Below are 27,844 nucleotides of genomic sequence, written 5' to 3'. Positions count from 1 at the left end.
AGGAGTAGAGATCCACACATATGTCAAGAGGCTGCAGTTGCTATTTCTGAAAGGCTAGCAAAGCAATGTGGTTTCCCAGACAGTAGCTAGGTAGTTAAAACAGACCTGGTTTGGGAGGTGTAACAAACAAAACAAAAGAAAACAACAAAACAAACAAACAAACAAAAGGGAAATGATTGAGTAGAGCATCATTCTTATTTATTTTGCCAGGCCCTTTATACCCGAGAACCGTAACGAGAAACGTGTGATTCTAAAGTAACCCTGTTCGTCTAAGGCTCATTTTCAGTTGTGCACGACACTTGATCCATAAGCTTTGTCAGGAGCATCTCATTACAAATGGGAAGTCTCTGTTGTTCTTTGCTCAGATGGACAGCACCTAACTTCCTGAGGCACTCGGTGAGTATGGATGAACTTACTGGTGTGCAGAAACAATGGTTCTCAGGGATGTGATGTTAGATAGGTGAACTTGTTCGTGGACTGCAGAGGTGTTATCCAGTGAAATACAAAGACTGGGTGTTCCTGCTGCTTCTGGAGCTGTGCCCAGTTACTATAAGGTGGTAGAGGGAATGGTTATTTTGCTGTCCCTCTGTTTACTCTTTAGTAGTCTGTTAAGTCTAATCAGAGAAAGAAAACAGCCCATTTTACAAGTGAAGCCAATGCTGGGTTTCTATTCTTTCCCAGACTACTTGGGGTAGGAGGGTGTTGGCCAGTTTCCAAGGGCCCTCTAGGACCCTCACCCTCCATTCCAACCATGTGCATTCTTTGACTATTTAAGGAGTACTAACCACAGGAACGGAAGGCTTCTCCACGAGGGTCTTCCAAAAACATTTCTTCAGTGTCCCAGGTTTCTATTCTCTTTTTGGGTCTCCGGGCTAAGGTTATAGAAATGAAAATGAGTTTTGATTTTAGATAAAGATTTAGGAGAAGTAGCTGATGTCTAGAAAAATCATGCTTTATTTTCTACAGTTTTCCTTCTACTCAACTTTCATCCTCACCCCTTACCCTAAGAGCTGTGCCCTTTTCTCATTAGTGGCTTTGGCCACGAGTATGTCCCTCAAATGTATGCATAAGAACTCAGCCAAAGGTGATGTGACTATTGACAGTTGACAGTCAATATATAATATTTCAAGTGATGGAAGACTTTCCGTGTCAATAAATGGAAATCATCATTAGCATTTAACTTTCTGTGTGTGTATAGTCTATGTGTATGTATTTGTGTTTATGTGTATAAGGAGGCCAGGGGTTGACTCTAAGTTTTTGGTTTTTGTTCACTTGTTTGTTTGTTAGATTGGCTGGTTTTTGTTTGATTTTTGAGACAGGCTCTCTCACTGAGCAGCTAGGCTGGGTAGCCTAAGGAGCTCCAGATGTTCTTTCTCTACTGCTCCTGTCCCAGTGCTAGGGTTACAGGAGTATACCAAGGAATGCAGCTTTTATGTGAATGCAGAGTATCCGAACTCGGGTTTTCATGCTGTCATAGAAGACATGTTAAACCTCATTTCCCCAGTTCCCTATCATTAGCAATGCTATTGTCTCCATAGTGTGGATGCATCATAATTTATTTGACTATCCCTGTCACTGGACGTTTACATTGTTTACAACATTTAGCTCTTTCTATTGAATGTTGTAATTTAAATAGTCTTTATTATACTTTTGTGTATTTCTGTAATTATCTCTGTAGACATCTAAGAAGTGAGACTAGTAGTTTGGATGGCTTCCATTTTAGATTTATTTTATTTTAATGTGTGTGAATCTTTCCCGTGTGTGTGTGTGTGTGTGTGTGTGTGTGTGTGTATGTATGTATGTATGTATGTATGTATATGTATATGTGCGCCACATTCATACTTGTGAAGTAAGAAGAGGGCATAAGATCCCATGGTTGCCAAAATCAGAACCTGGGTCTTCTACATGAGCAACGAGTGCTCTTAATCACTGAGCCATCTCTTGAGCTTCATTTTTAAAGTTCTTAATAATATTGAGAAAAGGAGTGGAAGAGAGGGACAGGCAACATATACTCCCTAAAGGTTATTCCAATATGTATTTCCACCATTGGCAAGCATAAACATTAAGTTATCACTGTAGGCATCAAACGATCTTGTGTCGACTAATACTAGGGCATCAATGCTGGCCTGTCAGAAGATGGTCAACAACTTTGTCCCCTACCTCTCCCAACAACAGACCATAATGTGAGAAATGAGTTTACTTCTTAAAATAGGAATGCTACTGTAGGGGTTGGGGATTTAGCTCAGTGGTAGAGCGCTTGCCTAGGAAGCGCAAGGCCCTGGGTTCGGTCCCCAGCTCCAAAAAAGAGAACCAAAAAAAAAAAAAAGGAATGCTATTGTAGAAAATATAGAGGAAGGTCTATATAACTTTTTTTTTCTGTAACTAATGATTCAATATTACCTTTAAAAAGATTGGCATCAGCAGATGGAGCTGGAGTCTTTGTATCATAACACTGACTATTGCAAGGCTTACTGATATTTGGAGCTCCAATCTTCCGAGAACATTCACCTTCCTCCATGATTACGTCCAGAGCAAATGTTACTGACATATTCTTTTTGGGTCTTATTCGAAAACCATCTTTCTGTATACCAGGAAGAAAGAGGGAAATTGTCAGTTAATTCTCAAGAGTTCAATTACTGACCACGGGCAATGGTGTTTACAAAGCTATTTACCTGCAAAATTGGCTTTAGGGGCCTAGCATCCAGTGAGCGTTGAATTAAGTGCTGTCTTGACTCAAAATGCTGTCTTTTCTCAAAATGTCTTTGCTCTACATGCTGTCTATGCTCTAGGTGTTGTCTTTTCTCAAAATGCTGTCTGTGGTTGTTTCTGACCACACCCACTCCTCTGGTAGATAAGCTAAGAACATTTGAAAGAAAAAAAAACAGACATATTTCAAGATTTTTTTTCTTCTTGTTTTTGGTACTGGGGAATGAATTCAGGACATTTCATGCACGAGGCAAGCGCTCTGCCACTGAGCTATATCCCCTGCATTCAAGCTCCTTTATCCAATGCGGCCACTACCCTATCCATTTCCATACGGCTTTGGTCAGGGCAAGTAACAAAATAGCAAGAAGACATTTAGGCCTTTGATTTCTCAGAACCCTCATCACCTTCTCTTTTATTATATATATATATATATATATTAACATTTCTGTCCTTTCCTATCATTCCATGACTAGGCTGAGCAGAGAACTGGAGGCTGGGAATTTGCAGCAGCTGTGGAATATTTATCTTTAGAATATTGTCAATAGGCGATGTGGTTGTTTGATTAGGTATGGCCCCTCTAGACCCATGCGTTTGAATTCTTGGCCCAAGGAGTAGCACTGTTATGAGGTATAGCCTTGTTGAAGTAGATGTAGCCTCACGGTGGGGATGGGCTTTGAGGGGTCCTCCAATGCTCAAACTCCACCCAGTGCAGAAGAGACCATCTTGCTGGCAACCTGCAGAAGCCAGTCTCTTCCTGACTGCCTTTGGCTCTAGGAGTATAATTCTAGGCTCCTCAAGCACCATGTCTGCCTGCATGCTACCATGCTTCCTGCCATGATGATAATGGACTAAACCACTGAAACTGTAAGCCAGCCTCAACAGGATGCACTGAACCATGCAGAGACTTGATGCACCTAGGTGGGAGTATATGGGGGGGGGCACCCTCTTGGAGGAGAAGGGAAGGGAAATAGGTGAGGGTCAGGGGGGACAGGGATGGGCAGCGATTGGATTGTAAAAATGAAATAAATAGTTAATTTTAAAATGTTTGACTTTATAAAAGTTTCATTGGTCATGGTGTCCCTTCACAGTAATAAAACCCTAATTAAGACAGACTTCTTAAGGGGCTCCTGTTTCCTCTGTCTTACACATGGCAACACAGATAATAGAAGCCCCATTTTCAAGAAGCCTTACTGTTGGTTGCTTGGTTGGCTTTACCTTTTTTTTATTCTCTATCTTTATTAACTTGGGTATTTCTTATTTACATTTCAATTATTATTACCTTTCCCGGTTTCTAGGCAAACATCCCCCAGCCCCTCCCCCTCCCCTTCTGTATGTGTTCCTCTCCCCATCCTCTCCCCATTATTGCCCTCCCCACAACAATCATGTTCACTGGGGGTCCAGCCTTGGCAGGATCAAGGGCTTCCCCTTCCACTGGTGATCTTACTAGGCTATTCATTGCTACCTATGAGGTCAGAGTCCAGGGTCAGTCCATGTATAGTCTTTAGGTAGTGGCTTAGTCCCTGGAAGCTCTGGTTGCTTGGCATTGTTGTTCATATGGGGTCTCAAGCCCCTTCAAGCTCTTTCAGTCCTTTCTCTGATTCCTTCAACGGGGGTCCCGTTCTTAGTTCAGTGGTTTGCTGCTGGCATTCGCCTATGGATTTGCTGTATTCTGGCTGTGTCTCTCAGGAGCGATCTACATCCGGTTCCTGTCAGTCTGCACTTCTTTGCTTCATCCATTTTATCTAGTTTGGTGGCTGTATATGTATGGGACACATGTGGAGCAAGCTCTGCATGGGTGTTCCTTCACCCTCTGTTCTAAATTTTGCCTCCCTATTCCCTCCCAAGGGTATTCTTGTTCCTCTTTTAAAGAAGGAATGACACATTTGCATTTTAGTCATCCTTCTTGAGTTTCATGTGTTCTGTGCATCTAGGGTAATTCGAGCATTTGGGCTAATATCCACTTATCAATGAGTGCATACCATGTGTGATTTTCTGTGATTGGGTTACCTCAGTCAGGATATTTTCCAGTTCCAACCATTTGCCTATGAATTTCATAAAGTCATTGTTTTTGATAGTGGAGTAGAATTCCATTGTGTAGATGTACCACATTTTCTGTATCCATTCCTCTGTTGAAGGGCATCTGGGTTCTTTCCAGCTTCTGCCTATTATAAATAAGGCTGCTATGAACATAGTGGAGCATGTGTCTTTGTTATGTTGGAGCATCTTTTGGGTATATGCCCAAGAGAGGTATAGCTGGGTCCTCAGGTAGTGCAATGTCCAATTTTCTGAGGAACCTCCAGACTGATTTCCAGAGTGGTTGTACCAGTCTGCAGTCCCACCAACAATGGAGGAGTGTTCCTCTTTCTCCACATTCTTGCCAGCATCTGCTGTCACTGGAGTTTTTGATTTTAGCCATTCTGACTGGTGTGAGGTGGAATCTCAGGGTTGTTTTGATTTGCATTTCCCTGATGACTAAAGACGTTGAACATTTCTTTAGGTGCTTCTCAGCCATTCAGCATTCCTCAGCTGTGAATTCTTTGTTTGGCTCTGAACCCCATTTTTTTTTGTTGTCAAAGCTTTATTTACATGCGGCATCCTCTCTTTTACAAACTAGATTATGGTTTTAAATGGAATACACAGGCAATATCTACAAACGACACGGGAAGGACGCACCTCCAATTCCACTGGGAGGGGCGCATTCCCAAATCAAACTGGTTTTGATCCTTGAGAAGAAAGGCGGCAGGGCTAATTCATGGCAACGTACGGTTAGACAAGGTCCTCGGTACCCAGAATGCAGCATGGTAGTGTTTGCCACGCGCACATTGAATTCTAGTTCGTGTGTCGTAGAAGCAAGAAATCAAAACAGGCCTTTTTTTTTTTTACAGATACTGTATAACTGTATACAGAGGTTGTTGTTTATTTCATTCATGCAACTTTTTTCTTTAGAAAAAAAAAGTTAAACATGTGAAGCCCAAACGCACATTTTTCAATATTCACCAATTTTTCTGGTCTCCTTCACGTCTGTTGACATTTCCCACGTACATAATGTGCTAGGACAAGTATACAAGAGAAGGCCGACTGATTGCCAGACAAGGAGATAGTTTTAGAGAAATAAGTGACCAGACACACACTTTTAAAAAAAAGGCAGTCACACAAGTTTTCCCGGAGTGTGGCAGAGGCCTCGGAATCATTCATTCGTGAAAGAAGAATGAGTGAAATTCAACAAGAGAAAAACTTCCATCCATCTGATCTGCGTGCTACACACGAGATTTAGTTCAGTACCACTTACTCCTGTCAGTGGCTTGGGCATCCGCTCTAAGGTCCTGTCTGACCGACGTGAACCCACAAGATCTCTCTCTCTCTCTCTCTCACTTCATGCCCTGTTCCTGCTGCTGCTACCACTCCCAGAGCTGACTTCTTTGTATCTCGATACCAGTGATTGCTTTCCTACAAAAGGTCTTTGCTCTGTTCTCAGAGATTAGGTAGCATTTTGTTCCCCTTCGTCCGGGGGACTACGATGGAAGGTTTGTTTTCTCTCTGCCTTACTCCGGAAGTTCTTTCCCAAGGGATGCAAATGCTGCTCGTTCCTTCATTGGATGGAGCGCTTTAAGAAAAGGCAAAGTTGTCTGTCTGTCCCTATGAACTTTAACCTGTGTATGGGTTTAGAAGCTGGCTGAAGTCACACCTGAGATGGGGTGTACCCTCTCCTCGGGCTGATGCTAATCACCAACCCCCAATGTCCGCTTTGTGCTACACCCGGTGCACGCTCCTCCATCGGCAGGAGACGTAGGAAAACAGTTCTGTGTGCTTCAGCTGTCACTATGTTGCAGAGGATACAATGGCGAACACACCTCTTTTGCAGTCACAGTTAGCTGGAATGCTGAACCCAGTCAGTTCTAGCGCTAGGATGGCAGAGGCTCGCCACAGGCTGGCCTATCTTTGGTACAAAGTATCAATTTCTAGAGCCTGATGAGAACCATGGAGCCCAAGACAACTCCAGTCTTCGACACCGCCTCCTGCCTTCTGTTGAACCCCATTTTTTAATAGGGTTATTTGTCTCCCTGCGGTCTAACTTCTTGAGTTCTTTGTATATTTTGGATATAAGCCCTCTATCAGTTGTAGGATTGGTAAAGATCTTTTCCCAATCTGTTGGTTGCCATTTTGTCCCTTGCCTTACAGAAGCTTTGCAGTTTTATGAGGTCCCATTTGTCGATTCTTGATCTTAGAGCATAAGCCATTGGTGTTTTGTTCAGGAAATTTTCTCCAGTGCCCATGTGTTCGAGATGCTTTCCCACTTTTTCTTCTATTAGTTTGAGTATATTTGATTTAATATGGAGGTCCTTGATCCACTTGGACTTAAGCTTTGTACAGGGTGATAAGCATGGATCGATCTGCATTCTTCTACATGTTGCCCTCCAGTTGAACCAGCACCATATGCTGAAAATGCTATCTTTTTCCATTGGATGGTTTCATCTCCTTTGTCAAAAATCAAGTGACCGTAGGTGTGTGGGTTCATTTCTGGGTCTTCAATTCTGTTCCATTGGTCTATCTGTCTGTCTCTGTACCAATACCATGCAGTTTTTATCACTATTGCTCTGTAATACTGCTTGAGTTCAGAGATAGTGATTCCCCCTGAAGTCCTTTTATTGTTGAGGAGAGTTTTAGCTATCCTGGGTTTTTGTTATTCCAGATGAATTTGCAAATTGTTCTGTCTAACTCTCTGAAGAATTGGATTGGTATTTTGATGGGGATTGCATTGAATCTGTAGATCGCTTTTGGTAAAATGGCCATTTTTACTATATTAATCCTGCCAATCCATGAGTGTGGGAGATCTTTCCATCTTCTGAGGTCTTGTTCAATTTCTTCCTTCAGAGGCTTGAAGTTCTTATCATACAGATCTTTCACTTGCTTGGTTAAAGTCACACTGAGGTATTTTATATTATTTGGGACTATTATGAATGGTATCGTTTCCCTAATTTCTTTCTTGGCTTGATTCTCTTTTGTGTAGAGGAAGGCTACTGATTTATTTGAGTTAATTTTATACACAGCTATTTTGCTGAAGGTGTTTATCAGCTTTAGGAGTACTCTGGTGGAAATTTTGGGATCACTTAAATATACTATCATACCATCTGCAAATAGTGATATTTTGACTTGTTCTTTTCGGATCTGTATCCCCTTGACCTCCTTTTGTTGTCTGATTGCTCTGGCTAGGACTTCGAGAACTATATTGAATAAGTAGGGAGAGAGTGGGCAGTCTTGTCTAGTCCCTGATTTTACTGGGATTGCTTAAAGTGTCTCTCGATTTAGTTTAATATTAGCTACTGGTTTGCTGTATATGGCTTTTACTATGTTTAGGTATGGGTCTTGAATTCCTGATCTTTCCAGGACTTTTATCATGAAGGGATGTTGAATTTTGTCAAATGCTTTCTCAGCATCTAATGAAATGATCATGTGGTTTTGTTCTTTCAGTTTGTTTATATAATGGATCACGTTGATGGTTTTCCGTATATTAAACCATCCCTGGATGCCTGGGATGAAGCCTACTTAATCATGATGGATGATTGTTTTGATGTGCTCTTGGATTCGGTTTGCAAGAATTTTATTGAGTATTTTTGCGTCGATATTCATAAGGGAAATTGGTCTGAAGTTCTCTTTCTTTGTTGGGTCTTTGTGTGGTTTAGGTATAAGAGTAATTGTGGCTTCATAGAAGGAATTCAGTAGCGTTCCATCTCTTTCAATTGTGTGTAATAGTTTGGATAGTGTTGGTATGAGGTCTTCTTGAAGGTCTGATAGAATTCTGCACTAAACCCATCTGGACCTGGGCTCTTTTTGGTTGGGAGACCTTTAATGAGTGCTTCTATTTCTTTAGGAGTTATGGGGTTGTTTAAATGGTTTATCTGTTCCTGATTTAACTTTGGTACCTGGTATCTGTCTAGGAAATTATCCGTTTCCTGCAGATTTTCAAGTTTTGTTGAATATAGGCTTTTGTAGTAGGATCTGATGAGTTTTTTGAATTTCCTCTGATTCTGTAGTTATGTCTCCCTTTTCATTTCTGATTTTGTTAATTTGGACACACTCTCTGTGTCCTCTCATTTGTCTGGCTAAGGGTTTATCTATCTTGTTGATTTTCTCAAAGAACCAGCTTTTGGTTCTATTGATTCTTTGTATAATCCTTTTTGTTTCTACTTGGTTGATTTCAGCTCTGAGTTTGATTATTTCCTGCCTTCTACTTCTCCTGGGTGTATTTGCTTCTTTTTGTTCTAGAGCTTTTAGGTGTGCTGTCAAGCTGCTGATATATGTTCTCTCCTGTTTCTTTCTGCAGGCACTCAGAGCTATGAGTTTTCCTCTTAGTACAGCTTTCATTGTGTCCCATAAGGTTGGGTATGTTGTACCTTCATTTTCATTAAATTTTAAGAAGTCTTTAATTTCTTTCTTTATTTCTTCCTTGACCAGGTTATCATTGAGTAGAACATTGTTCAACCTCTATGTATATGTGGTCGTTCTTTCCTTATTTTTATTGAAGTCCAGCTTTAGCTCGTGGTGGTCTGATAGGATGCATGGGATTATTTCTATCTTTCTGTATCTGTTGAGGCCTGTTTTATGACCGATTATGTGGTCAATTTTGGAGAAAATACCATGAGGTGGTGAGAAGAAGGTATATCCTTTTGTTTTAGGATAGAATGTTCTATAAATATCTGTTAAGTCCATTTGGTTCATGACTTCTCTCAGTCTGTCTATGTCTCTGTTTAATTTCTGTTTCCATGGTCTGTCCACTGATGAGAGTGGGGTGTTGAAATCTCCTACTATTATTGTGTGAGGTAAAATGTGTGCTTTGAGCTTTAGTAAGGTTTCTTTTATGTATGTAGGTGCCCTTGTATTTGGAGCATAGATATTTAGGATTGAGAGTTCATCTTTGTGGATTTTTTCTTTGATGAATATGAAATGTCCTTCCTTATCTTTTTTGATGATATTTGGTTGAAAATCAATTTTATTCGATATTAGAATGGCAACTCCAGCTTGGTTCTTCAGACCATTTGCTTAGAAAGTTGTTTTCCAGCCTTTTACTCTGAGGTAGTGTCTGTCTTTGTCTCTGAGGTGTGTTTCCTGTAGGCAGCAAAATGCTGTGTCCTCATTGCTTATCCAGTTTGTTAGTCTGTGTCTTTTTATTGGGGAATTGAGTCCATTGTTGTTGAGATATTAAGGAATAGTGATTGTTGCTTCCTGTTATATTTGTGTTTGGATTATAATTTGTGTTTGTGTGCTTGTCTTTGTTTTGTTGCAAAATGATTAGTTTCTTGCTTTTTCTAGGGTGTAGCTTGCCTCCTTGTGTTCTGCTTTACCATTTATTATCCTTTGTAGGGCTGGATTTGTAGAAAGATATTGTGTAACTTTGGTTTTGTCCTGGGGTATCTTGGTTTCTCCATCTATGTTAATTGAGAGTTTTGCTGGATATAGTAACCTGGGATGGCATTTGTGTTCTCTTAGGGTTTGTATGACATCTGTCCAGGATCTTCTGGCTTTCATAGTCTCTGGTGAGAAGTCTGGTGTGATTCTGATAGGTCTGCCTTTATATGTTACTTGACCTTTTTCCCTTACTGCTTTTTATATTCTTTCTTTGTTTTGTGCATTTGGTGTTTTGACTATTATGTGACGGGAGGAATTTCTTTTCTGGTCTAATCTTTTTGGAGTTCTGTAGGCTTCTTGTATGTTTATGGGCATCTCTTTTTTATGTTAGGGAAGTTTTCTTCTATGATTTTGTTGAAGATATTTACTGGTCCTTTGAGCTGGGAGTCTTCACTCTCTTCTATATGTATTATCCTGAGGTTTGATCTCATTGTGTCCTGCATTTCCTGTATGTTTTGGGCCAGTAACTTTTTCTGTTTTACATTATCTTTGACAGTTGAGTCGATTTCTATGGAATCTTCTGCTCCTGAGATTCTCTCTTCTATCTCTTGTATTCTTTTGGTGATGCTTGTATCTACGACTCCTTGTCTCTTCCTTTGGTTTTCTATATCCAGGGTTGTCTCCCTTTGTGCTTTCTTTATTGCTTCTATTTCCATTTTTAATTCAGTCACCTGTTTGATTGTTTTTTTCCTGTAATTCTTTCAGGGATTTTTGTGATTCCTCTCTGTAGGCTTCTACTTGTTTATTTATGTTTTCCTGCATTTCTCTAAGGGAGTTCTTTATGTCTTTCTTGAAGTCGTCCATCATCATGATCAAATGTCATTTAAAATCTAGATCTTGCTTTTCTGGTGTGTTTGGATATTCAGTGTTTGCTTTGGTGGGAGAATTGGGCTCCAATGATGCCATATAGTCTTGGTTTCTGTTGCTTGGGTTTCTGTGGTTGCCTCTTGCCATCAGGTTTTCTCTGGTGTTACCTTGTTCTGCTATTTCTAACAGTGGCTAGACCGTCCTATATTTCTGTGTGTCAGGAGTGCTGTAGACCTCTTTTCCTGTTTTCTTTCAGCCAGTTATGGGAACAGAGTGTTCTGCTTTCAGGTGTGTAGTCTTTCCTGTCTACTTGTCTTCAGCTGTTCCTGTGGGCATGTGTCCTGAGTCCACCAGGCATGTCACTTGGAACAGAAAAGTTGCTCTTACCTCTGGTCTTGGGCCTGAAGTTGCTCCTCGGGGGATGCGTTTCAGCTCTCAGTAAGGGCAGCAACCAGAAGGGCCTACCCCATCTTTTCTCAGGACCCTGTGTGCAGGGGGCCCAAATGGCGCTAGGTGTTTTCCTCTAGAGTAAAAAATGTGGGCAGGCATGTCTGCCCCTCTGAAGGTCTAGGTCTCCCTCCCTCCCAGGGAGCTGTTTGAGTGGGTCCCTTCAGATCCAGTCATGGTCTGGACTGTAGGGGACCTGCAGATTGAATGCCCCTATCTTCCTGTTCCCAGAGACCCTCTACAGTTTCCTCTTGGGCCAGGGATGTGGGCAAGGGTGGGCAGTACTGGCGGTCTCTCCTGCCCTGCAGTCTCAGGAGTGCCCACCTGTCTTGGCGATGAGCTTTCTCTCCCACAAGGTTTGCGTGCGGGGAGCTGTGGGCCGGGATCAACGAGGTTCGGGCTCCAGCTAGAAACCTGAGGTGTCTTGTTCCAGAGGAATTTTGCCTTTGTGTATTCTGAGTCCAACAGGTAGGTCACTTGGAGCAGAAAAGTTGATCTTACCTCTGGTCTCAGGCCTGAAGTCACTCCTCCGGGCTGGGTGTCAGCTCTCTGTGAGGGCAGCAACCAGAAGGGCCTGCCCCACCTTTTCTTGGGACCCTGTGCACAGGGTACCTTTTTTTTAACCTATATGCCTTTCATCCCACTCAAGTGACTACTGATGTTGTGCCAGGACTACTAGTGTCCTTGCAATGTTGGTGGGCATTGCCATAGTCCACTTGGGCCATCAGATTTTGAAAGACTTGATGCCCAGAGTACAAACCACTCAGAACTTGTGAGTCATGTTGAAGACTGACTCCCACTTCTCTTCTTATCAGTAAAGCTAGTGAAATGAACTCAGTACCTGTCTGATGAGCATCTTTCTCCACAGCCTCTGATGTTCTTGGAGCTTGAGATGTTGCTCATACTAGGTGTTTGATGTCGAGTGCACAGCTCATCATATCGATCCCCAATGGCAGCTAATAGCCAGCGCAGCCCTATAACTATTGGCTGTTGGTGCCTCTTTGGAAGGTTTCTTATGGTTGAGCATGGCTCCTATAAGAAATAGAAAAGAAGATCTCAGACCTGAATCCCTGGACCTTTGATGCCTAAAGGCCTGATGACTGTCATTAAAATAACAGAGGTAGTTGTACTGTGCCTAAGTGAGTTCTTGACTTCAAAGAGATACTCAGCATTTACATCTGAGAAAGCAGAGGAAGAGCGTAGAAGCCCTCTAATAATAAAATGCCTGTACCTTCACTGTGTGACCTTAAGCAAGTTTACAAAATCCTTTGGCTGCTTAGCTTTCTTATCTATAAGATGGGGATATTAAAATCATACAGAATGGCTTTGAAGGCAGAGCATAATATTTGTTGTCATTCTTAAGTTATAAATAATCACTGCAGATGTTGCCTGTTATGGAGAGAAAGTTTGACCCCAAGCTAATAGACATGGCCCTGGTTACATTAGCCAGGACCTAGAGGAAAGGAAACCAGATGATGCTTACACTTACCACTCGGCACATAGACTTAGTCTCATTCACTAGTCTTTCCAGAAGGAGATACTCAATGATATCACAAGGCAAAAGTGCATCCTTCTTGTCTTGTTTGTTTGCCAGGCTAGAACAGGGCATAACGATAAGAAGAATAAAGCCAGGGTAAAGTCAAAGGGAAGGGAAAGGCTCAGCGTGGTGGTACATGATGTTAGTGCCAGCACTTGGGAGGCAGGTGAAACTCTATGTTACCGGCCAGCCTGGTCTACATTTTGAGACCCTGTCTCAAACAAACAAACAAAAAATTCAAATAAATAAACAAAAAGCAAACAAAAAATGGAATAGGGTAGCACTAACGGCAGTATAAATGCTAGAAGTTCAGGAGCTGAGCTTACCCAGTGAGATGTGCTAGACAGTTTCTTAGCTAACTTTCAATGGAAAAAGTAGTGCAAATCATTTGATTACAAGATAACCCCAGGGGTCATTTTCCACTTCCTTTATATCATAAGTAATACTTTAATTACAACCACTAATTGGGATATGAAGAGATGTAGAGGTTTTACATCTCTGAAGCTCTGTTCATATTCTAGTTAGGGTTGCTAATGAGAAATGAGCATGGCAAAAAGGGAAGTTGGAGGGGGGAGCAGTGACAGGCTACTGGAATCATCTCTGCCACAAAATGAGTACCAGTTACATAGTCTTGAGCAACCAACTGGGGGAGGAATGCATTGGAACTGATTGTACAAAAGAGGGTTTACTCTCAGCCATCAAGTTTCAGGGTCAGAGACTCAAACCCGAGCAAGTTCAGTTAAAGTCTTCAGGAAGAGTCCAGGGTTGGGGATAAGAGATCTAGATACTAGTTCTCTTTGCTGAAGGTTCAGAATTCGTTTATACAATTAGGTATCATGTCCCACATGGCTGTGCGTGGTAAAATGTGGCTCTTGCAAACAGTCACCAGTGAACTGAATCTTTTCATCTCATCGAGCCTAAAGAGATCTAGAACCTTCTGACAAAAGATGCCCTTCATTTCTATACCTTTTCCATGACACAAATTTGTTAAGGGAAAGCAGGCCCCAAAGGCAGAAACTTACATTAAGATGGGTTTCCCTGATACCCTTTTGTCAAACATTAGGCGAGTTAAGATGATCTTCACTTCCTGTATACGTGCTATGTCACTAGAATCCACGACGAAAACAAGCCCATGTGCCTCAGCATAGTAGTTTGGCCATTTTTCACGGCCCTTTAGGTCTCCAGTTAGGTCATAGACAGATACTTGATAATCATCTAGTAGAAGTGTTGTTTGTGTTGGTCTCATTTCACTGTGCATCTTGCTAGGAATTACTACAAATGGAAGGAGAGAAGAAATGACCACAGTGTGGCAAAAATTTAGTTAGAAAAATTTGTTCATCCTTTTGCAGAACCTGCTCTCAGAAATCCTACTAAAGCAGCCTGCCTGCCTGCTCATAATCATGGATACATCTTTCTGGTTCTTTGGTGCGTTTGCATGTGTGTGTGTGTGTGTGTGTGTGTGTGTGTGTGTGTGTGTGTGTGTGTGTATGTGTGTGTTAGACAAGGTTTCACTGGCTGTATAGTTCTAACTGTCCTGGATTTCACTCTGTAGACCAGGCTGTCCTAGAACTCAGAGAGATCCTACTGCCTCTTCTTCCTGAATGATGGAATTAAAGGCATGGACCACCATGCCTAACACAATGCTTCTTTCTAAATCACTAGTTTTCCTATGCTACCCTTCCTGGCTTTATGCCTTCAGTGAGTAAACTGAATGGTAACCACAGTGGACCTGGTTTCTATCCAAGATACCCCAGCCTACATGCATGTTATAGACTACCTTTTCCTGAGCTATTCACAAATTGCCATTCTCTCTACCCTTCTGGGCTTGGTCCATACCTCCCCCCACCCACAAAATACCAATTTAGATCTTGTTTATTGTAGAAAAACATCCCTCACACCATCCTTATAAAGTCTGTATAAAGTGTTATCCACCCCTGTGTTTACCATTACTATATAACACACATTAAAGTCATAAATTGAACAAAGATACTCTATTACAGCAAGCCCCTGGATATCCTAACACAACCGAAGCCTAAAAAGTCCTTAAATCCAACCTTATAAAGATGATAGATGCCTTTAAAGAAGAAATGAGTAAATCCCTCAAAGAAATACAGGAAAATACAAGCAAACAGGTAGAGGCCTTGAAAGAAGAAGCCAATTAATCCCTAAAAGAAATGCAGTACAATACAATTAAACAGGTGAAGGAAATAAAACTGATCAAAACCTGAAAATGGAAATAGAGGCAATAAAGAAAACACAAACTGAGGGAATCCTGGAAATAGAACAGACACAAGCAAAACCAACAGAATAGAAGAGGTGGAAGAGAGAATCTCAGACGTACAAGATACAGTAGAATAAATTGATACAACAGTCAAAGAAAATGTTAAATCTAAAAAACTTCTGACACAAAATGTCCAGGAAATCTGGGATACCGTCAAAAGACCTAACCTAAGGGGTTGGGGATTTAGCTCAGTGGTAGAGCGCTTGCCTAGCAAGCGCAAGGCCCTGGGTTCGGTCCCCAGCTCCGGAAAAAAAAAAAAAGAAAAAAAGAAAAAAAATTTAAAAGACCTAACCTAAGAATAATAGACTCGAGTAGAAGAAGGTGAAGAGTTTCAGCTCCAAGGCCCAGAAAAATGTTTTCAACAAAATCATAGAAGAAAATTTCCCCAACCTAAAGAAAAAGATGCCTATAAACATACAAGAAGCTTATAAAACACCAATTAGATTGGACCAGAAAAGAAAATTTGCCCATCACATAATAATCAAAATACTAAATGTACAGAACAAAAAATAATAAAATGGTAAGGGAAAAAGGCCAGGTAGCACACAAAGTTCTATCAGAATTATGCCTGACTTCTCAACAGAGATTCTAAAGCTAGAAGGGCTCGGACAGATGTCTTACAGCCTCTAAGAAACCAAAGACACCAACCTATACTCCTATACCCAGCAAAACTCTCAATCACCATAGATGGAGAAAATAAGATATTCCAAGGTGGTGGTGGGGAAACAAATTTAAACAATATCCATTCATAAATCCAGCCCTACAGAAAATACTTGGAGGAAAACTCTAACCCAAGGATGTTAACTGCATACAAGAAAACTCAGGAAATAATTCCACACCAGCAAAACAAAAACAAAAACAAAAACCGAGGGAAGCACATACAAACACGAACACACACACGCACACTACCACCACCATAAAAATAACAGGAATTGACTATCATTGGTCATAGATATTTTCAACATCAATGGACTCAATTCCCCAATTAAAAAACACAGGCTAACAAATTGGATGGGAAAACAGGATCCATTATTCTGCTGCATATGAGAAACATACCTCAGTAACAAAGATAAACCTCAGGGTAAAGGGCTGGAAAAAGTTTTCCAAGCAAATGGACCCAAGAAACAATGGAGTAGCCATTCTAAAACTTAATACAATTGATTTTCAACCAAGATTAATTAAAAGAGATGGGAAGGAACACTTCATATTCATCAAAGGAAAAAAATCTACCAAGATGACATCTCAGTTCTGAACATACATGCCTCAAATGCAAGGGCACACACATTCATAAAAGAAACATTACCGAAGCTTAAACCACACATCAATTCCCACACCTCTCTTACCAATGGACAGGTCATTGAGACAGAAACTAAATGGAAAAATTATGAAACTAACAGAGGTTATGAATCAAATGGACCTAACATTTTTCTACAGTCTTTCACCCAAACACAAATGAATATATGTTCTTCTCAGCACCTCACAGAACTTTCTCCCAAATTGATCATATAGTCAGTCACAAAGCAAGCCTCAACAGATACAAAAAAAAATTGTATTTTATGAGGCCACCATGGATTAAGGCTGGACATTAACAACAGCAGAAACGAGAGAAAAAGCTATGAACTCATGGAAACTGAACAACTCTCTACTCAGTGATTACTGGGTCAGGGAAGAAATAAGAAAATTAAGATTTTCTAAAAAAAGACTTTCTAGAGTTCAATGAAAACAAACTTACCCAAACAAACAACATACCCAAACTTATGATAGACAAAAGCAGTGCTAAGAGGAAAGTTCATAGCACTAAGCATCTTCATAAAAAAAATTAGTTTTCATACTAGCAATTTAAGTGTACACCTGAAAGCTCTAGAAAAAAAGCAAACATACTCAAGAGGAGTTGATGGCAGGACATAATCAAACTCAGGACTGAAATCAATAAATTAGAAACAAAAAGAACAACATAAAGAATCAGTTAAGGAAACAACATCCTTTGCAATAGCAAAAAATGATATAAAATATCTTGGTGTAATGTTAACCAAAAAATGAAAGATCTGTAGGACAAGGACCTCAAGTCCCTTGAGAAAGAAACTGAGGAAGATCTCTGAAGTTGGAAAGAACTCCCTTGCTCATGCATCGGTAGGATTAACATAGTGAAAATGGCCATCTTACCAAAAGCAATATACAGATTCTATGCAATTCCAATCAGAAGTCCAACACAACTCTTACAGACCTTGAGAGAGAAATTATCAGCTTCATACTAAAAAATAAACAACAAACAAACAAAACCAGGAGAGGTGAAACAATCCTGTACAATAAAAGAACTTCTGGGAGTATCAAACCATCCCTAATTTTAAGCTGTATTTGGGCAATAATAATAAAAACTGCATGTTATTGGCATAAAATAGACAGATTGATAAATGGAATAGAATTGAAGAACCAGAAATAAACTTACACACCCGTGAACCATACAATGGAAAATGAAAGCATCTTAAACAACTGGTGCTGGTCTAACTGGATGTCCGCATGTAGAAGAACACAAATATACCCATATCTATCACTCTGTACAACATTTAAGTCCAAGTGGGTCAAAGACCTCAACATAAAACTGGACACACTAAATCTAAAAGAAGAGAAAATGCAGAACTACCTTGAACTCATTGGCACAGGAGACAAATTTCCAAACAGAACAACAATAGCTCAGGCACTAAGACCAACAGCTAATAAATGGGATCTCATGAAACAAAAGCTTTTTCAAGGCTCAGGACACTACTAATAGGACAAAACAACAGCCTACAGAATAGGAAAAGATTTTCACCAACCCTACACCTGAACAGAGGACTAATAAAGAACTCAAGAAATTACATATCAACAAACCTAGTAACCCAATTAAAAATAGGGTAGAGAGCTAAACAGAATTCTCAGCAGAGGAATCTTGAATGCCTGAGAAGCACATAAAGAAATGTTCAAAGTCCTTAGTCATCAGGGAAGTGAAAATCAGAATGACTGAGATTCCATCCTATACCAGTCAGAATGGCACACGCTGGCAAGGACGTGGAGAAAGAGGAACACTCCTCCATTGCTGGTGGGAGTGCAAACTGGTACAACCACTTTGAAAATCAATGTGGCAGTTTCTCAGAAAATTGGTAGTAGTTCCACCCCAAGACCCAGGGCACATATCTAAAAGATGTCCCACTATACCACTTGCTCAACTACGTTCATAGCAACTTTATTTATAATAGCCAGAACATTGATGTTCCTCAGCTGAAGAAGGGATAGAGAATGGATAAAGAAAATGTGGTACATCTACATGATGGGACACTGTTCAGCTATTAAAAACAAAAACATAATAAAAGTTTCAGGCAAATGGAGGGAACTAGAAAATATTCGGAGTGAGGTAACCCCCAGAAAGACATAGATGGTATGTACTCACTTATAAGTGGACATTAGCCATAAAGTACAAGATAACCGTACTACAATTCACAGACCCAAAGAAACTAAGTAATAAACAGGGATGATCATCCCTAATGGATGATGTATGAACCTCACTCTGAAGGGGAAATAAAATAGTCATCAGAGCTGGGTGAAGGAAGAGAAGTGGGTAGAGGGGGGCGAGGAGGGGTATGGGGATAGGGATTAGGTGTGGGAAGAGGGGTTGTGGGGGAGGGCTGGGAGAGGGGCAATTGGTGGGGGTTATCTCTGGGATTAGCTGGAGACCTGGAATGGGTGATGTTCCAGGGAGTCTACGGGAGGAGGATATGGAGACTGAAGTGGCCACCTCCTTTAGTCAGATGGGTTTTCCAGTGGAGGGAGGGGGACTTCAACCCAGCCACAAAACCTTCAACTCAAAATTTGTCCTGCCTAGAAAATTTACAGGGATAAAGATGGCGCAGAGACTGAGGGAATGGCTGACCAATGACTGCCCCAACTAGAGACCCATCCCATAAAAGAGAGTCAACTCCTCACACTGGTAATGATGCTCTGCTATGCTATGCTTGCAGACAGGAACCTAGCATAACTGTCCCCTGAGAGACTTTATTTGGCAGCAGATGGAAATAGGCATATTTGGAGAGCCTTTGGAAGAGTGGGGGATAGGATTGAGGGAGCAGGAGGGGATAGAGACTCCACAAGAAGAACAACAAAGACAACTAACCTGGGACCATGGAGATCCACAGAGACTGAGCCACCAACCAAAGATCATGCAGGGGCTTGACCTAGGCCACCTACACATTTGTAGCAAATGTGCAGCTTTGTCTTCATGTGGGACCCTAAAAATTAAAGCAGGGGCTGTCTCTGACTCTGTTGCCTGTCATTGGATCCACTTCCCCTAACTGGACTTCCTGGTTGGGCCTCAGTGGGAGAGGATGTGTTTAGACCTACTATAAATGGATGTCCAGGGTGGACTAGTGCCCATGGTGGGGAGAGCTTCCCCTTCTCTGAGGAAAAGGGGGAAAGAGTAATGGGAAGGGAAATTTGTAAGAGCAGGACTGGGAGGAAAGCAGGGAGGACAGGCTGTGATCAGGATGTAAAGTGAATTTTAAAAGAGAGAGAGAGAGAGAGAGAAAGAAAGAAACACCATTAGGCTAAATTACTAATATGCTTTCAGATTCAGACTTTTGGAAAAGCTTCTTTATATACAGTTATAAATAGACACCTATATCTGTATGTGAGTATAATATGGCCACTTTAATGTGGTTTCATAAGATTAAGATTCTTCAGTTTTTGTATTAATCAATGATCTTTTTAATTATAGCTACCTAGGCCACCTACACATTTGTAGCAAATGTGCAGCTTGGTCTTCATGTAGGACCCTAAAAATTGTGTCTTTTTAAATATATATATGTATATATTTATATATACATACATATACATATATATATATATAGAGAGAGAGAGATACTATGAATTTATAAGAGAGTAAAGAGGGTTTGGAGGTTGGAAAATGATGTACTTACTACCTTAAAAAATTAACAATTAAAGTAAAAAAGAAGTGATTAGGTTAAAACTCCAAAAGATACTTTAAAAATCTTTGAGTTTTTTTGCATCTTGAAAAGTTTTGTTATTTTTTTTCCTGTCAGAATATAAAGCTATTCTCGTGGGGTTTGTTTGTTTGTTTGTTTGTTTGCCTTACTTAAAGCTAATTTCTTCAATAATTCAGTCTGTTGCTGATGATACTAGATGCCACAAGAAGTAATTCCTTGTCAATTTGGATTAATTTTATTTTCTCTTCAGTTATAAACACCATGAGAGAAAATTCCAACTTTCATTCATGTCCATATCCCTGACTGGGTGTTTTATGAACACCCAGTAGTTTGGGGTAGTGTGCTTCAGAATTTCATGGATATGCTTATGAACTCTTACCCTGGACTCAGGATCTCAGGATCTCCAACCCTGGAATAGAGGCATCTGGACCGTTTGTGACACACTGGCTATGGTTAGCATGGTCCTGATGTGATTCTTCTGCACTTTAAAGCTGGGGAATCACTACTCCTGAGAACTATGAAACTTAGTTATGGTTGTCTCTCAGCATCCTCTGATGGGGATGAGGAGCACATAACTCAAATATCTGAGCTTCCTGATGCTGGGTTAAGAGGTCCGAAGGCTAAGCCACTACCTAAAGACTATACATGGACTGACCCTGGACTCTGACCTCATAGGTAGCAATGAATATCCTAGTAAGAGCACCAGTGGAAGGGGAAGCCCTGGGTCCTGCTAAGACTGAACCCCCAGTGAACTAGACTGTTGGGGGGAGGGCGGCAATGGGGGGAGGGTGGGGAGGGGAACACCCATAAGGAAGGGGAGGGGGAGGGATTAGGGGGATGTTTGCCGGGAAACCGGGAAAGGGAATAACAATCGAAATGTAAATAAGAAATACTCAAGTTAATAAAGATGGAGAAAAAAAAATCCCAGTAACCATTAAAAAGAAAAAAAAAGAGGTCGGAAAGCTTCCTAGGTGACTTTGATCACTGCCTCATTGTTCTCCTCCGGAATTGTTTTGAAAGCACTCAGGCTGAGCCTCGAGAAAGGGTGCAGCAGTTAAGAGCACTTGCTGGTCTTCTAGGTGGACTTGGGTTCCTGCAGCCTGATGGCAGCCCAAACCTGTCTGTAATTTCACTTCCAGGAGGATCTATTCCCCCCTTCTGGCACTGCATGACATGCACACGGTTCACTTCGATACATTCAGGCAAACCACACATACATATAAAATAAATATTTTTTTTAAGTATCCAGGTGGATAGAATGTACAGTGAGATTTGAGACTCACAGAATACGATGTTCTTATTTAGGGCACATGTCTTTGCTCATGTTTGGGTTTCTTGCCCCATATGATCATGCCATGCGAAACAGTAGATGGTATCATCGATAATGAAACTATTTTTGTAGCTGGTATCTTTAAATAGCTGTACAAGTTACTATTTGTAGCCTGCAATTTCTTTCCTAGACAATTACGTTTGTGGCATTCATCTTAAAACAAACAGTGCAGGGACAAGAAAAGTGAGCTATTCCATTTTGAGCATAGAGGAACCTACTAGATTGACTCTAAGTGAGCCTGCATGAACAGAGGTAGCCCTAGACATCCTTCAGAATGTGACATTAGTGCCCATTAGAATGTCACTGTGAATAAAGTCACTACCATAACCCAATGCATTTATGAGGCAGCCTCAAGTTATTCACTGAGCACAGGCAAGTTATGCAAAACAAGCTACATCCACTATGCTGTAGGAGTCAGAATGGAAAGCAGACACCAGTCTCAAACAAGTAGCTTGTGGTTAATTTCACATGAGAGCTTCCCACAGCTGGCAGGCCATCAAAAATGCCTGGGGAGTTCTCACATTGTGGGTTCCCAGGCCCCACCCAGACTGAATGGGAATCCAGGGCTGAGGCAGGTAGAGCTCTAGTAAACTGTTTCCATTCTTTTCGGTAATCTTGTAACTTGTCCTGCCTGGTTCTGCGACTTCCCTGTAACCGTTTACTTCTGATCACTTCTGCCCACCAGAGTTCAGAGACACAAGGAGTCAAGTGTGTTGCATCTAAGGGAGCATACTAGGCTGGGGTGTTGACTAAAACGCACTTGGAGGTGCTCTTGGGACCTGGGGGAGATGTTCTGAAAAGGCAGCATACAAGCTCAGGAGAGTGGTGGAGAACTTAAATTTCCAGACTGATTATGTGATTGACAGCACAGACTCAGACAGGAAACAAGCTATTTCTTCTTCTCATGGGGTTCCAAGGTTAGTGGTGGAGTTGGAGTTTTGCAAGGATCTTGGGATAAGTGTACGCTAGAGGGTGTGAACAAGGGATGCAGCTCAAGGAGTAAAGGAGGGCTGTCTTGTGGCCAGGCTCTGAAGGGTATTGCTTAAGTAGATGACAGAGGGGTTAAAATGCAGGAAATGCAGCACTGTAAAATATGGCAGAGAAATGGCAAAGCATTTGCTTTCTTGTACTAGAGTATTATGTGTGAAGACTTGGGAAATGAAGCTGGGGGAGAAGTCAGAAGCCCACACTGGACCTTTTATGCTACTAAGGTGGGTAAAGTTTGCTTCAAAAACAATGGGGAGACGTGGAGCAATACCAAACAGGGGCGTGTCAGGATTAGACTTTTACATCTCTCTTATAATTAGAGGAAAAAGCCAGACCAGCCAAAAGACCACTGTTGTCCAAGGAAACTGACAAAACTTCAGGTAGGAGACTATGGACAGGTGTCAGGGCAACCATTTCCTCTACTTTGCTGAGGGTTGGCAGGTTATATAAATCTCAGCCATGTCACCACACTACTGTATTGATTCAATAAACATGGATGATGGACCAGACTCTGTGCTGATCTCTGATTGATTCAAAGGTAGTTGGGGGTTTTCCAACTAGTATAGCAGATTGCTACAATGCTACGTGACTGCTTCTAGAAATGTCGAGGGACTTAATTCCCAACTGATGTGATCTGTCATTGATTTTTGTCCTTTAGTGTTTAGGAGCCCAGGTGAATCATGCTCAACTCACTGAGGCACATTAAGCTAGAGATGTGGTACTATACTTGAACTGACATTTCTCAAGCTCTAACTTCCAATATCAGCTGTCACAGAGTTTTGTGTTATTACACTTCTTTATTACTCTGCACTTGTCTCGTATCTAGGCCAAATTACACATGAATTGAGCTCTGAAACTAGACAGCATTCCAAACATGTGATCCCTCAAAATTGACTCCAATGTTTTACACATTGTAGCTCATTCATAATTGACATCATGTGAGGACTCTCAATTGGAACTTCTTACAAAAGGAACAAGTGACACAGACTATATAAACAGCTTGTCAACGCCTAATGAGACTGGGGAATTTATCTTTATAGGAGAGAAACTGAGGGCCAGGAAGTATGGCTAAGACGGAACGAGCACTGGCAGACCCACACCAGAAACTATTGTTCTTTGTTCTCACATCTTTGAAAGGCCGCTACAAGATGACTTTTGCCAGAGTTGTCCAAGCCAATGACAATGATAGTCACATTCCTGGAAGAGGAAAAGGAAAAATGTGTCAAAGCCACAACCCCACTTAGTTTTTAAGGTAAAGGATTCTATTCTTTCTCTGTGTTTGAAGCTTTGCTTACAGTAGTCTCAATTTATGTATCTTTAAAAGCCCCATCACGGTGGTGGTAGTGGCGTGGCAACCCCTCCCAAATCCCGCAAGGATGCTTTCCCTCCCTGATACATTCAATATACAGAATGCTCATGCTCTCTCAGCTCTGTTCCCAATCTTGCATTTGCTGTTTAATTACTTCCCAAATGCCTCATGGTCATTTGTCCCTCATTGAAACTCAAGGCAGATATGTGGGAAGTAATTCCAGATTGGGTGTAGAAAAGTGGTTGTAAAGTTACCTTTGTTTTCCTTCTGTGGCCTTCTGACGAGACCAGCAGGCAGTCAAAAGTCGGAACATGATGCAACTTGGTTCTTAACTACTACAGGACAGAAATCAATGACAAATCACATCGATTGGGAATTGAGTCAGTTTCTTATTCTACAGATGCTGATAAACAGACAGGCCTTGACTGTCAGAATTCCGTTGCATCATTCAACCCAGCCTACTGATGCAAATGCTATAGGGGAGCTCCAGTGACGAGTCGGTGCTAATAATGTAGCTTTCCACAAAATAGGGTGACTTGTTCCTAAAGCAGCCTACCACACAGACACAATCACATGAACCCTATCCCTTTAGCTCTAGTTTGTTACTACTAGGAATATTTTCATTTGGTCTTAAGGAGAGGTGGAATGATGTATTGGAGAAGAACCAGCTTAGTTTAAAGAACCACTGCAGAACCGCTAAGTAACACTTCTCTATTGGGCTTGGTTCTGTTACTGCCTCAGCTTCAAAGATACGGGTGATATTGACCCATTTTTCATAGATTTCATCCAGTTCCTAAAAGCTGGAAGGGACCTCAGACATCACCTAGAGAAGACCAACCGGTATTAAGCTCCAATCTAGGTGTATCACTGTCAAAGACTCTAAGGGAGTTACATATGTTTCTCAAGTAAGTTTAATGTGCAGTTTGACTTGAAAATGATGGCCTAAGTAAAAGACAGGCAGCTGCTTCAGGATTCCATGGTGTAGCATGTATGAATCCTTTTTATTTTCTGAGATAGACTCTTACTTCATAGCTCTGGCTGGCTTGGAACTTACTACATAGACCAGGATATCCTTGAATATACAAGGTATTCTGAATGTTGGGAGTAAAGGCATGTGCCAGCACCCCTGGTTTCATTCCTTCTTAGGACCTAAAAAATAGTAGGTATATCGCATTTCATTCATTTACTTATCAGATAATGGGCATTTGGGTTGTTTCTACTTACTGTCTTCAAGGTAATGCTGCTATAAATGTGTGCGGGTAAGTGGGTGGGTATGTGTTCATTTCTTGTGGGTATACCACTGGGAGTAATTTCTGTGTCATACATGGCCCCTGTGTTGAAGCATTCAAAGAACTACTGGACTGTTTTGCAAAGTGGCCATGACATGCTACACTGACGCCAGCAATTGCCGAGAGTTCTAGTTCCTCCACCTGTGCAACCAAGTTCATTGCCATCTTGATGTCTGCAGCTATTCTAGCAAGCCTTCACTCTCTGATTATGATTTACTTTTCTGTAATTTACTTTTCTTAATTTTGTTGGAGCCCAGAGTTGCAGGAAGAACCAGCGGGGTTAAAGAAAGATGTCATTTTGTACCTACATGGGCTTTGTGTCACTGTTTGTTGAGCGGTTTGCATGTCAGTTACTAGTGGATGATGTAACATTGTTCTGCACAGTCATCCAGTCATCCCCTGTCGTAGAGCATGGTTATTTTCAAACAGAGACACCCCATAGCTTGTCTTTGAGTACAGGTCACTGGAGAAATTAGCTTTCTTAAAGGTTTGCTGGAGAATGGCTCTGGCTTGCATCAGACCATTGCATGCATATATATATATATGTATATATGTGTATATATGTGTATATATATGTATATATATGTATATATATGTATATATATGTATATATATATATGGCCCATGATTAAAAGCTACTTTATTCTAGTCTTGCTCATGAGGCTAATACAACCAAGAGAAAAAAAGGGCAGAACCAAGGTGTCTTCATTCCACAGTAGCTATCTATCTCCTTTGAGACAAGGCTGGTAATATCTTCATGTCGATTTCTTTTTTAATACATTTTGTTACGTTATATTAACTGTACAAAATGATGAGTTTCATCAGTATACTTTAATATATGTCTATAACAGGCTTTGTTTATACTCACCCACCAGGATCCTCTCAATCTCTTCCCCTCACCTTTCCCACTACCCACTAGTGTCCCTTCTACTTCAATTTGATTTTTAAAAATCTGGATTCTATTCGTGTATCTTAATCATTTGCAGAGCTTTCTATCATGATCTTAGTCTCTGTTTGTCCAAACTGGCACCATAGAGGTTCTTTCTTTAAGAGTTCAGGAGGTAGGTGGGATAACTACAGTTCAAACTTACTCAGTCTGGTTTCAGAGTCTGTAATATTGAGTCAGGAATCTGACAGGCTATGAGAGAGAAGGAGAGACCTGATCAATCAGAAAATCACTGATGTTATTATGTCCGGGGCCTCTACTGGATATGGTGGAGCAAAATCACCAAAGTTGTATGTGTAGCTGAGGTGCCTATAAAGTGAAGATATTTATGTATTTGGCTTACCTGGAGGTGGTTAACTATTTAACTGACGACAAGTTGGTGTTTTGGCTGAAAAAATGTTTGCCGTGTTGAATTTCAGAAAGATTTGTTGAGCTTTTTAGCCTTCTGGATCGATTAAACCAGCCCAGATGTCCACTTAAAGGGTAGGCAATGTTCTAACAATGGCTGTCAAGGTTCTAGCATATCTATGGTAACCACTTCTTAGTTCTTAGCAACCAAACACATCCCTGTTCCTTGTGTGATTATAGATAATTACTAAGTGAACTTTTATTCAGTGTAGAGTTTATTTCTTTTTAAAAGTACATGTAGAATTTACTGGGCTTGTTTAAATAGTTTATTTATGTTAATTCACTTAATCCTTAGTGCAACCTGACAAAAAGAGGCCTGCCATTCTTATTGTTAAAAGATGAGGTTCACAAAGCTTAGGTAGATTGACAAAGGTTCTCTAGTCAGTGCTAAGGCCAAAATTTAAACCTAGGCAGTCTGGCTTCAGAGTCTGTGCATTAAGTTGTGTATTCCACAGACTGGGTGAGATTCAAGGTTCTAAAGAAGCTGCCTCTGCTCTGGGCCTCTCTGTATTTCATCTGTCCATAGATTTCTACACTTAGTTTTCCTTAGTGTGGTGGCTAGTTTGATGTCAACTTGACACAAACTAGAGTCATCTGAAAGGAGGGAATCTTAATTGAGAAAATGCCTCCATAAGAATTGACTGTCAGGCACTTTCTTAACTAGTGATTGATGGGGAAGGTCCAGCTCATTGTGGGTGGTGCCACCCCTAGGCTAGGTCCTGGGTTTTATTTAAAAGTAGCCAGCAAGCCATGGGCAGAAAGCCAGTAAGAAGCACTCGTCCAAGATCTCTGCATCAGCTCCTGCCTTGAAGTTTCTGTCCTGTTTGAGTTCCTGTCCTGATTTCCTTCAATGATGAATAATGGTGCGGATGTGTAAGTCAAACAAATCCTTTCCTCAGAAAGTTGCTTTGGTCATGGTAATTTATCACTCTGAGAATTAGAGGTCTATCGCTTGATGTTATAAAACTAAATGTTTATTATTGCTTGATGTTTTAGAACTAAATATTTATTATTGCTTGATGTTTTAAAGCTAAATATTTATGGTTATAGTCACTTAAGCTTGAAGCTATAATGGTTTTAAAAAGAAATTTCCCTCATATCACACTAAACACCACATGCTAGCAAATAACTCCAGATCTAGGAATGGGTTGCTTCTAAGTTGTTGGCCAGTGGGTTCCCATAGATCTCCACACATTACAGGCTATAGCTGCTGCTCTTGATTACACTCCATAATGTGATCGTATGACTATTGCTGGGACTACAATGATTGTCGGTGATTAAGATCGCTTGCTGTTCTTATAGACAGACCCAGGTTCAATTCCAGGTAGTCACTTGTTGGCTCCCAACCATCTACAGTTGCAGGTGACCTAATTCCTCCTTCTGGCCTCCCCGGACAACGAGACCCATATATACAAGCAAA

General features: G+C 40.9%; 2 protein-coding genes across 3 annotated transcripts in view; one reads left to right on the top strand and one right to left on the bottom strand.

Annotated features, from left to right (window-relative positions):
- Positions 1–27,844, top strand: part of Trmt2b (tRNA methyltransferase 2B) — a 126,238-nt gene that overhangs the window by 76,985 nt on the left and 21,409 nt on the right.
- Arl13a (ARF like GTPase 13A) lies at positions 177–26,539 on the bottom strand. Of its 2 annotated transcripts, none has more exons than XM_087600566.1 (10): positions 26,360–26,539; positions 24,036–24,116; positions 23,599–23,669; positions 13,924–14,173; positions 12,854–12,959; positions 12,206–12,396; positions 2,673–2,856; positions 2,401–2,581; positions 786–872; positions 177–614 (listed from the first exon to the last, which is right to left on the bottom strand). In XM_087600566.1, the coding sequence occupies exons 2-10, from the start codon at positions 24,092–24,094 to the stop codon at positions 598–600; spliced, it is 1,146 nt and encodes a 381-aa protein (XP_087456692.1). In that variant the 5' UTR covers positions 24,095–24,116; positions 26,360–26,539; the 3' UTR covers positions 177–597. The 2 variants fall into 2 exon arrangements, with proteins under 2 accessions (XP_087456692.1, NP_001019537.1); NM_001024366.1 differs by having other exon boundaries at positions 177–547; positions 26,360–26,491.

Source organism: Rattus norvegicus, chromosome X, assembly GCF_021556685.1.
Source record: "Rattus norvegicus strain SHRSP/BbbUtx chromosome X, alternate assembly SHRSP_T2T, whole genome shotgun sequence".
Lineage (NCBI taxonomy): Eukaryota > Metazoa > Chordata > Mammalia > Rodentia > Muridae > Rattus > Rattus norvegicus.
Note: the sequence above shows the minus strand (reverse complement) of the source record. Positions and strands in the feature narration are given on the sequence as shown.

What these genes read in the sequence shown, in the direction of transcription:
- Arl13a (NM_001024366.1), bottom strand. Translation starts at nt 24,094, where the DNA reads ATGTTCCGACTTTTGACTGCCTGCTGGTCTCGTCAGAAGGCCACAGAA. An exon ending in GCCACAGAAGGAAAACAAAG is followed by an intron (nt 23,670 to 24,035) that starts GTAACTTTACAA and finishes TTCCTCTTCCAG; the next exon opens with GAATGTGACTATCATTGTCA. An exon ending in CTAAGTCTATGTGCCGAGTG is followed by an intron (nt 12,397 to 12,853) that starts GTAAGTGTAAGC and finishes TATTTCTTATAG; the next exon opens with GAGCCATGCTCAACCATAAG.